The sequence below is a fragment of the Carex rostrata genome, chromosome 14, assembly GCF_964058835.1.
Source record: "Carex rostrata chromosome 14, lpCarRost1.2, whole genome shotgun sequence".
NCBI classification, from domain to species: Eukaryota; Viridiplantae; Streptophyta; class Magnoliopsida; order Poales; family Cyperaceae; genus Carex; species Carex rostrata.
In genome coordinates, this window is record NC_135931.1 from 197,197 (window position 1) to 207,893 (window position 10,697).

The window sequence follows — 10,697 nt, forward strand, 5'->3', positions numbered from 1 at the left end:
TTTATGTAGTTCTACCGGTATTTAACATGACAATTACTATATATATATATATATATATATATATATATATATATATATATGATGTAAATAATGTTTTCGAAAAATGATAGAAAATATTATAGGCGTCTTTGTTAAATTCATTTAACTTGCTAACATATTGTTAATTGGCTATCTAAATGATCTTTGAGGAATTGTTCAAGCCCTATGGTAAGTAAATGCAAAAGTGTGAAAAAAGAACAAGAGCGAAAATAGTGCATATTAACTTATAATTTTAATTAAGTCAATCTGTCAACAAATCAAATCTATTGTCTAAAATTGGATAGTATAAACTTTGGTAGTTATTTGCTAAATAAACACAGTATATGTATTATCTTATCAGAGAAGAACCTCTAGGCAAACCTCTTTTCTACTCTATCTACAATCAAATAATAATTATATGTGTTTTCAAAGGCAATCGATGTCTGGATATATAATGACTCTGTCCTGTTCGTATATCTTATAAACTTTCTTTCTTTCTTTGGATTCCTAACAGCTTGTTGTTACATATATATGGAAATTACACTTTTTGTTCTCTTGCCCAGTTTAACCCGATTCTGTATGCATATGACTTTTCATCTTGCAAGAAAATTAAGCATCTCAGCTGAGGCAATAAAATAATTAAATTAACAAAATAAAATGTACATCCTACTTTGGTCTTTTGATCTAGGTAAGACATTTAACATGCACTGATATTATTTTTATCTTACAGCTGAAATGAGTGAATCAAACACAAGCAATTTACCAAGTGAAGTCATTGAGCACATTATATCGCTGCTTACTGCACGTGATGTTGTGCGTTCTTCTGTTCTGTCTAAGCAATGGAAGTGTTTCTGGCGATCCAATGTGAACTGGAGATTCACATCCTCTGACTATCCCCGGAGAAAACCTGAAGCGACAAAAAAATTTGTAGAGTTTATTAATGATGTGATTTTCTTCCATAAGGGGCGTCCTCACATAGAAAAAATGTCAATTAACCTAGAACCTCATGGTGATTTTCACTGGCCAGCAGTGATGTGGATCAACTACTTAGCATCAAACCATCCTATCACTGAATTGGATCTCAATATCGGTCCATTTGTTCCACCAGTCTTGCTCTTTTCTTGCACTTCCTTGGTTATATTGAGGCTTACGCTGCACGATGCACGGGTCAAGATTCCAGCAGAAATAAAACTAACAAGCCTCAAGGAACTATGCTTAGAAAATGCCAACTTTGCAGAGTCAAAAGATGCCCAGAGATTACTAGATAGTTGCAGCACTCTGAATAAGTTGGAATTCCAAAACTGTAGCGGAAATCCATTATATGATATGGAGTTAAGAATAAATTTGCTTGAGCTTAGAGAGTTTATTTTCAATAGCGGCAGTGATTACATCCATGTGCATGTAGCTGCAATGAACCTCAAGAAGTTTCAATTCAGAGGGAGAAATCTGACAATGTCTGAAGTTGTTCATTTCTCTTTCTTGAAGGATGTGAGGATTGATGAGTTTCAGTGGTTGAACAACTACCGGATATTTAATAAACGGAAACGAACAAAGGAAACCGCAAATAAGATGCTTAAGACCGTATCCTCCTTGAAGATGGCGGAAAAGATATTGTTGGGGGAATGGTGCACTGAGGTAAGTTTTATCATCTCTAATTTCTTAAAGAGTTTGTTACTATTACCAATAAGTTCAGTGGTGTGAAATAATTTGCCAACCACCACTAGTAACGGAATATAAAGATAGCAAAATCATTTATTATATCAGATCAAAAAATCTACAGATTATATGGTGGTTTTGTTTGCCTTGCATGAGATGACACTACTATATATTGCTTATGTGTTGATGGAAGTACATGGCATTGCACCTACATTAAGAATATTTAAATATATATATGGCCCCCGTCTTGTAATTTTTTAGGGTTTAGAGTTTGTACTTGTTGGTCATGTCTTTAATAGTTTATATATTTACAAGTTTTGCTCTTAATTTTTGGTCACACAGCATCTTTCAAACATTCTCTCAAAGGTGGTCAATCTTCCAACATTTGGAAACCTGACGAGCTTAGAAATAGAATTTTGGCCTAATGAGTATCATGCAAATGTGGTGCTCCATATTATCAAATGCTCACCAAACCTACAAAGCTTGCATACAAAAACTTGCTTGGTAATTATTTCACTTATTATTTTGTTTGTATATATAAGCAGTCTATTTTTTTTTCGTTTTTCATACTAATTTCATATTGTTTCTAATGTTTATAGGTAACTCGCATTGATGCTATGGAACTCTTAGATGGTGAAGTCCATCTTCACTTAAAACATATAGAGATGGACTCATTCACCGGCTCAGAAGTTGAAATGAGGCTTGTCGAGAGACTTGTAGGTTGTTGCCCCCAATTGAGAAGACTGAATATCAACTTATATTGCAAACTGGAGCAACCGATAAGAAGAGCGGTTAGAAGTGGCATTCGCTCTATCAAAAAGCTTTCGCCTACATTGATTGTATCTGTTCTTTCTGAGACCATGAATGGCTCACTCAAGTATCTCTGTTAAAGTTGCACTGGTGTGTAATGTTTAGTTTTTAGCAGATTTCTATTTATAACACCAACATTTTTTTTTATTGCAAATTTGCCATGCTATTATTTTGTGTTTTGAACTTGTGTCGTTTGTTTGTTTGTTTGAATGGTTTTTTATAACATGTACTCTTATTTGACATTGTTATTTTGTCTAGTACTTCTTTTCTAATTATGTCAAAGTCTGATATTAAAATTCAGGTCATGTTGTTGGATTCTTATGCACAGAGCCATCTTAAGATATATTGGAAAAAACATGCTCAATCACTAGATCAGTGCATGCAAAGATAAATATTATTTTATTGGCTTTACAAAATCTTTAATATTTTAACTAATTCTATACATGTTTTGTGGTAACAATTATGATCGATGTTTACTCCTTTGTTATTATTCAAGGATATAATTAGTATGGCACCCGAATTGGGGTAGTTGATGAAGGTTCAATTAAGCACTAGTACCAGAGCTAGGTTAATTGTCATAACACAAGGGAATCTTTGATCCACATTATCAAACAAGTTGAGTGCGGAAAAATATCAGTACCTGTAATGTGTCAATTAGGTGCACAACTGGACAATGCACAACAGCAATCAACAAAGAGAAACAAACAAATAAGCAATAGACAACATGGATTTGCGTGGTTCGGGTTCTCTGTACGTACATCCATTTTGGCAGAGGCTCCATTAAACAAATTCACGATCATAAATATGATTTGGGTACAAAGTTAATTTGATTACAAGATTTAGAACACTCTGTTCACTCTCTCAAGATTAAATATCTTAGTGAAGATACTCTAATCTCTCAAACTCACAAGTCACAACTCACAAGGTTCCCCTGTAGAAAGTTTAGAACAGGAGAAGCTCTATTATATATGTTAACATCCTTTGTTTCTCTGCTTCGTTTCATATGGCCTGCTATACAGTCCAGAAAATGGGCCTGATTTGGTGCAATTAGGCCCGCATAAACTTAAAAATAAGTCTTATAAGCACTTGTTCTATCTGGGCCATGTTTTGAACAATAATTAATGCATTATACCATGAGATTATTAAGAAGCAACAAAGAGATGTTTCTGCATGAGTAACTTAGTTATTGATAATCCTTGATATTAGGCTTTTGCAACAACTTCTAAACGCTCTCTCCTAAAAATGAAGAAACTCCAAGTCCTTAATTGCACACTAACGTACGTTTTCAGTGTGTTTTTTTCTTTCTGGAAAAAAAAACTTGATCAAAAATAGTTGAAGATTGTTTAGGAGGTGAGAAATTAGGAACTACATATAATGTTTGATCCCTAAATTTATATATATATTTCTGTAATCAACCCCATCCTCAAATGTTGCTTTTGGTTTTTACCATCTTTAGGTGCAGGAATCTAGATAAGATCTACATATATCCCATATAATTAATATATTAATGATATTTCATATCATAGAATGTTTGCCATATTATATTTACTGATATGTATCTCTCTATACAGGAATCCAATCCCTTGTGTTAGACCAAAAATCAAGCCACAACACCTCATTCCCCCACCGCTCATCCTCATCCTCATCCGAACATCCAATTCAATTATTGCACAAATTGTATATATTTAATTTCTTCAATCAATTTTATTATTCAGTATCAGATTCTAGAAGGTGGTGGGTGCTGCACTCAGCAGATATATTATTCTTTGGTATCTTTATCTCAAGAAAGCCATCATCGTAGAAATATGCCTCTGCTTTCTTCCAATTTGCGTCCTCCGGAAGCTCCAGCCGCCTGACGAAACCATGCTCCCACCACCGCTCAGCTCTCCAGTCCCTCTGCCCTGATGCCGGTAGGGCCCTCCATTGACCACTTATTTCTATCACCTTAACTTTGTCTCCATTAATCTCAACTTCACATTTTTTTCCACCTGCAGTACCAAATGAGAATTAATTAATTTTTGTTGTTACTGTGCACAAAAAGAGCTACAAGGGATATTAATGGTTACACTCTATCATATTTGGAGTTTCAATTTGTGAACTCTTTGCTTAGCAATAGACACAAAGATATGCAAATAAAATATTTAAGTGAAATCAGAAGTTAAATTTACGATATGTCAAACTAAAACATTATATATCCAGTTAGTTATTGTTTGAATTAAGAGTTTATTGTTCGAAATAGATGCTCCATAAAATTTCAGTCATGTTCGAAGAAAAAAATTTAACAAAAAATTCAACCATTGGATTTCATTAACATGTCCTAAATGAATCAGACTTTAATTCATGATGAAATGAATGTGTCTTTGTGTGTGTGTGTGTCAAAAGTAATTAAATCAACCCCTTTGTCACAAAATTTCCCCTAGAGCCTTCGAGTGTGGGTATATAACTATATATACAAATTAAGAGGTGGAATCAGCAAAATTTAATTTAAGCGTCAACAATAAAAGAATAAACAAGGAATCATTGAAAAATTGTAACAACTAGGAATAACCGGGAACAAGAAACGAAAACAGCAGAAAAGCACCTAAACCAACAGCAAAGCTTAAAAGCAAAAACAGTTCAATACTTGTCTCTTACAACTTACAAGATTGTCTATGGACAACAAAATTCAGAACAAGTATTTTGAATATCCTCCATTCCTACTGCTATTTGCAAGTAAAACACATGATTTTTTAAATTAATTTGCAAGGCAACGTAAGGTGTACCTGGCAGATCAGCGCGAAGAGCATATTCTGAATCAGTTTCAGCCCAATTCACAGTGGTTTTCTTTGCATTCCGTAGCCCGGAAAGAAGTGCATCAGAATCAAAATCCCACAAGGGGAACGCATCAGCTGGGTCGAAAAACTTTCCGAACAAAAACGGGCTGAAGAGCGATCCCTCGCCGAAGACTGCCTTAGCCGCATCTCCACCGTGAGTAAGGAAAGAAATGAAGGTGTCTTCAGTGAGTGACATGTGCCATTTTCTCGAGTTAAGGTTACCCGGCCGGATCTCAAGCGCCCTCTTGGGCGGCATTGTTACTGCCTAAGCAGTGGAAACAGAGGTGGCTACGCTTTCTTCTTTATAGTGAGGTTAATTGGCATGGCATGCTTTGGGAAAAAGCAGAGGAGAGAACTGATTCCCTTTGAATTGCGCGAAACGCTTTATGCGTCTTACTATGCAGCTTTCGGTCGTGAGTCTGAGTCGTGATGGATATAGATTCTGATAAATGTGGCATATCTTTACAGGCTACAAATTGCATTTTGAATAAACCTGACCTGAGGCCCGTTTACATGCATTTAGCCCATTGGTCTTTGTTTTGTTTTTGTACAAGTTGAATGAATGAATGAATGAATTAATTAATATTCTAATTAAGCTATGCAAGCTCATCAAAATTCCGGTAAGGAGTCGTATATATACTTATATTGCAAGTCATCAGTCAGCATATGATTTTGGTTTTATGCAAAGACATGGAATCAACATATATATATGAATTAAGGTGCTATATATATATGTTACTGTCATGTGGTCCCATTTCAAATCTAACAATGCAAAGTGTGAAGCAGCTTGAATGCGCAAACTACATCGGCGGTGGCCAAATTTAAAGTTATTAAACTAACATGGAAATGTTATATGTTATATGTTATATGTTATATGTTATATGTACAGTACTCATAAGAAAGATTTTAATTAAAGTTGGGGGGAGGGGGACCCATAAATTAAATATTTATACTATCTCTAGCGGCATAGACCGTTGGATTTTCGATCTGAGAACTGATCAGATATTATAGTGAACGAACAAAAGATGTGGTCATGGAGTTGGAGAGGATCAGAGGAGACAAATCTTATAAAATTACCTAGCTAGCTACCGCTGGCTGGACTGGTGCATTTAATTTCCACAACAAATTAAAGAGCATTTAATGCCATTCAAAGACTTGGAATTGGAAGCGATTTCTGAATTCCGTGTTTGTAATTGTATGTGATATTTATAATGATATTGACTTGGAATTATCGAACACAACAAGTGTTTTCCAAATGCCATTTCTACCCACCTACGAATCTAGCAAAGTATATATTCTAGCGCAATCTACATGCATTATGCATATACCAAGCTAATTAATGCTCATTGTCAGGTTCAAAGTTTACTATATATATGTTTCACTTTCACACGTGCTGTGCATATATATATATAAATATTTCTCGTCTTGTCTTAATTTGATTCAATTACTCCAATTATATATATTCATGCAGTGCCCGTGGCCATGTATTAAAATTTTCAAGTTGTGAATAAATTATATATAAAAAAGTTGTCTTTTGTTTGTTAAGTTTGTTTTATTCCCATATATACATACATCATACATGCATGAAGGCCCCATTAATTGCTTGTTCAGTCATCAATATCAATGTCATATTTCTCTTTAATTAATTCGTAATCTATATATATATATATCTAATCGCTAGCTGCAGTTGATGAATTTAATTTCTGACGCGACTTGAGCTCTGCTTCGACTCTGTGCATAACTATCATTGAAGTGTTATTGCTACTGTGCACTCCTGACCTCTCCCTCCAAAAAATTTAGAAAAAAAATAATGGCACAAGTGAAATCCCAAGCGGATTCAAAACAGAGGAGAGGGAGAAAGCAGGGAGAAGGAACAACCAAAAGAGAGAAAGAAGAAAAACCACCAACAATGTGGTTTGCATTTAAGAGATCTCTCCAGTGCAAATCTGAGCCGTCCGATGTCTATGACCCGAAATCCAAAGGCCAACTAAGCAGCATTCTGACCAAGAAAACCGGAGGCAGATCTGGTTGTTCCCGGTCGATCGCCAATTTGAAAGATGTCATCCATGGAAGCAAGAGACATCTCGAGAAGCCGCCGAGCTGTAGTCCAAGATCCATCGGCAGTAGCGAGTTCTTGAACCCGATTACGCATGAGGTGATTCTGTGCAGTAACTCGAGGTGTGAGCTGAAGATCACTGCATATGGTGGGAATCATGACTCGTCCTATGTCGGTACAGTTGCGCCTGGTACACCGGGTCCCACCTGGCAGCATGGGCTGGCACATAATGCATCGTTTAGAGGAGTCAGGTCGACACCACCGAGATCACCGAATGTACTGAGCGAGAGGGAAGAGAATGTATCGGGGATTTCTTCTTTGAACCATGCTTCGTTGAGGCATAGGGTTTCGCATGATGCACAGATCAGAGGAGGTGGTGGTGGTATGAGTTGCCATAGGTGCGGCGAGCAGTTCAGCAAGTGGGAAGCTCTAGAATCGCACCATCTCTCCAAGCATGCAGGTACTAATTAAAAATAACAGAGATATATATATATATATTTCTGATTGTTTTCAATTAATCCTTTGCATGGTAATAGCATGTTGTTTGTTTGAAACTTAATTTTATTGAGATGAATATAATTCCTGAAATCCTAAATCTGTGATTTTTGGTCGTGTTCGCTATTGTTATAAAATAGAAATAGAAATGATGTAGAATTAATGACGCCACATCCACATGTATATAATGTGCGGTTATATTGAAGTTTAATTTTCATATAACAAAATTAAGGTAAAGATTGGGTGTTATATATATATATATATATATATTCTACTTCTAGATTACATTAATTTAGAAATACATTAAAGAAGTATATATTCTTACATTTCAAGCTCTTAATGGACTGAACAGCTAGCTCACCACAAATCTAAAAATATTTTGGCTAACTAGCTAGGCTAGGTCTTCTAGGTACAGGTGATAAAATTAAATGGTATTTAATTTTCATAGGAGGCCGAGGCAGCTGAGCCTGAGCCTGAGCCTGGGTTAAGTCAATTCTTAATTATATCTCAAGCTCTCAATGGACTGTTGCTTTTGGTCTCTAATCTAAAATCCTTAACTTTGGCTAGGTCTTCTAGTTCTAACTTCTAGGTACAATTAATTACATTAAATGGGTATTTCACACGAGGAAGCTTAATTACCCATCAATTCTGTGTTATATTATATTTATATGATTCCGTGTCCAGTTAATTTAATTATAAATTAGTTGTCTGTCGCGGTCGCGGTGTCGGCAAATGGAACTTAATTGTAGTCTTGTTGTACTACAAAACAGGCCACTTTTTTTCAGTTTGAACTTACATATATAATCATTTAAGATCAGCTCATGAATTTGCATTATGTGTGATTCAAGCATACATTTAATTTTTACAGTACGCTATATTTAACATATATTCAAAAATTAAATTTGAGAAATACAATAATTTTCCGTTTTGGTTCAAGAAAAGAGAATCAAAAATTAAAGTGTGTACACTCATTAATAAGATCGTAAAACATATTTTCTTACATAAAAGATAGATAATTTAATCTTATTGTTGAAATTATTTTTTTTAAATTATTATCATATTCTCTTGCCTAATGTTTCCTTGTACCAACTCTGCTTTACCTTTTCTTTCTTATATGTAGTTACTGAGCTTGCCGAAGGAGACTCATCGAGGAAAATCGTTGAGCTCATATGTCGAACAAGCTGGCTAAAAGCCGAAAATAACTTCTGCCGAATTGAGAGAGTCTTGAAAGTTCACAACACGCAAAGAACTCTCGCTCGTTTTGAAGAATACCGAGAAACAGTAAAACTAAGAGCAAGCAAGCTCCCAAAAAAGCATCCTCGTTGTCTGGCTGATGGTAATGAACTCTTGCGCTTCTATGGTACCACGGTATCATGCTTGCTCGGTACCAACAATTCCTCAAACCTTTGTTCTTCAGATAAGTGCAACATTTGCCACATAATAAGGCACGGTTTCTCTGCAAAGAATGAAACTAAAGACGGGATCGGGGTTTTCACTACTTCGACGAGCGGGAGAGCTTTTGAATCCATTGAAATTTACAGCGATGATATAACAGAAAAGAAGGCATTGTTGGTGTGTAGAGTTATTGCTGGGAGGGTACACAAACCACTGGAGAATTTAGAAGAAATTACTGGACAATCCGGATTTGATTCCTTGGCTGGAAAGGTTGGATTGTATGCTAACATAGAGGAGCTTTATTTGCTTAATCCAAGGGCTCTTTTACCTTGCTTTGTTGTAATCTGTAAACCATGAAGAATTAATTCATGACTGGCATTTAAGTGTGCTTAATTTAATATAATTACTCCCTCAGAATCAATCTTATAATTGTACAGCATTTGCTAATTTAAGTAGACATATATAAGTAACATAGCATTATTATTTTTTTACTGAAAAAGCTTACATATACAATTGATGAATTGACCCAACGACCCCACTTGTGCGATTTCTAAGTCTTAACCGCATGTGCATTAAATGCCTCATGACTGTGTTGTCAGCATGGCATGGTTCAGACTTCAGACTTGTAAAGAAACCCGTGTAGCTGCTACCTGGCCATCTCTGACTTGTTCATTAAATTACATGTAATTATTTTCCTTTCCCAAAAGAAAACTTTTAAAACTCATTCATGTATATTTTTTGGGTGAAAAGATTTGTACGATCTTTCGCTTCTATTATTATTTGTGATTAGATAGTATGCCTTGTGGTTGTGTGTGATGTGCGCCTGTGCGGTACAACGTATCCTCTGCATTAACTCAAAAAGGAATCTTTTGAAAAGTAAAAAAAAACACTTTCTACCTCCAAAACCTCCGATAATACCAACTGAACAACTCACCTCAGTTGAACAAAAATAAGAAGATTACTACAAAAAATAAACAGTTTTTGTTAATTTTTTTAAATTTGTATATGCTCAAAAGAATTATTTATTTCTATATACAGAATGGAATTAAGATTTAGTAATTTTCATGCTCAAGAAAGAAAAATTCATAATTATTTTTTTATTGGTTCCAAAGAATTATGCTCCACTTTTTAATCGGTTCAATATAATTAGTTGAAATAATTTCTAAAACAAACCGAATCAAACAATTAAACTGGCTTTAAAGAATAAATCAAACCGATCTATTTAACCGGACCACATAAACACCCCCTACTCACCATTTTTTTGAATTCTTTGTGCGTATGTTCACTTTTGTTTCTTCAGTTAGCTCGGGTTTATCTCCAATCTGTCTTATTTTTGGAATTTCAAGTAGCCCAAGGTCAGGTCAGGTCAGGTTGGTTTTGAGTTGGACGATTAAAAAATCAACCAGTTTGGTTAATTGGGTCCGGTTGGAGTACCTACATAATATAACCTCACA

The 10,697-nt window shown here is 35.1% G+C and overlaps 3 protein-coding genes across 3 annotated transcripts; 2 read left to right on the top strand and 1 right to left on the bottom strand.

Annotated features, from left to right (window-relative positions):
- The first annotated feature begins 753 nt into the window (after positions 1 to 753).
- Positions 754 to 2,564, top strand: LOC144565114 (F-box/LRR-repeat protein At3g26922-like). Its single transcript, XM_078314767.1, has 3 exons — positions 754 to 1,653; positions 2,017 to 2,178; positions 2,274 to 2,564. Exons 1-3 carry the CDS (start codon positions 754 to 756, stop codon positions 2,562 to 2,564), a joined length of 1,353 nt encoding a protein of 450 aa, XP_078170893.1.
- A 1,404-nt stretch (positions 2,565 to 3,968) lies between these two features.
- On the bottom strand, positions 3,969 to 5,649 carry LOC144565609 (HSP20-like chaperones superfamily protein). Its single transcript, XM_078315405.1, has 2 exons — positions 5,247 to 5,649; positions 3,969 to 4,472 (listed from the first exon to the last, which is right to left on the bottom strand). Exons 1-2 carry the CDS (start codon positions 5,551 to 5,553, stop codon positions 4,192 to 4,194), a joined length of 588 nt encoding a protein of 195 aa, XP_078171531.1. The 5' UTR covers positions 5,554 to 5,649; the 3' UTR covers positions 3,969 to 4,191.
- A 1,343-nt stretch (positions 5,650 to 6,992) lies between these two features.
- LOC144565563 (uncharacterized) lies at positions 6,993 to 9,628 on the top strand. The gene is made up of 2 exons (XM_078315354.1): positions 6,993 to 7,813; positions 8,969 to 9,628. The coding sequence occupies exons 1-2, from the start codon at positions 7,108 to 7,110 to the stop codon at positions 9,598 to 9,600; spliced, it is 1,338 nt and encodes a 445-aa protein (XP_078171480.1). The 5' UTR covers positions 6,993 to 7,107; the 3' UTR covers positions 9,601 to 9,628.
- The last annotated feature ends 1,069 nt before the right edge of the window (positions 9,629 to 10,697 follow it).

Excerpts from the sequence above, each read along its gene's own strand:
- LOC144565114 (XM_078314767.1), top strand. The coding sequence starts at position 754 with ATGAGTGAATCAAACACAAGCAATTTACCAAGTGAAGTCATTGAGCAC. Across the intron at positions 1,654-2,016 it reads TGGGGGAATGGTGCACTGAG|CATCTTTCAAACATTCTCTC; the intron begins GTAAGTTTTATC and ends TTGGTCACACAG. Across the intron at positions 2,179-2,273 it reads TGCATACAAAAACTTGCTTG|GTAACTCGCATTGATGCTAT; the intron begins GTAATTATTTCA and ends TAATGTTTATAG.
- LOC144565609 (XM_078315405.1), bottom strand. The coding sequence starts at position 5,553 with ATGCCGCCCAAGAGGGCGCTTGAGATCCGGCCGGGTAACCTTAACTCG. Across the intron at positions 4,473-5,246 it reads TCTTCGCGCTGATCTGCCAG|GTGGAAAAAAATGTGAAGTT; the intron begins GTACACCTTACG and ends TTGGTACTGCAG.
- LOC144565563 (XM_078315354.1), top strand. The coding sequence starts at position 7,108 with ATGGCACAAGTGAAATCCCAAGCGGATTCAAAACAGAGGAGAGGGAGA. Across the intron at positions 7,814-8,968 it reads CCATCTCTCCAAGCATGCAG|TTACTGAGCTTGCCGAAGGA; the intron begins GTACTAATTAAA and ends TCTTATATGTAG.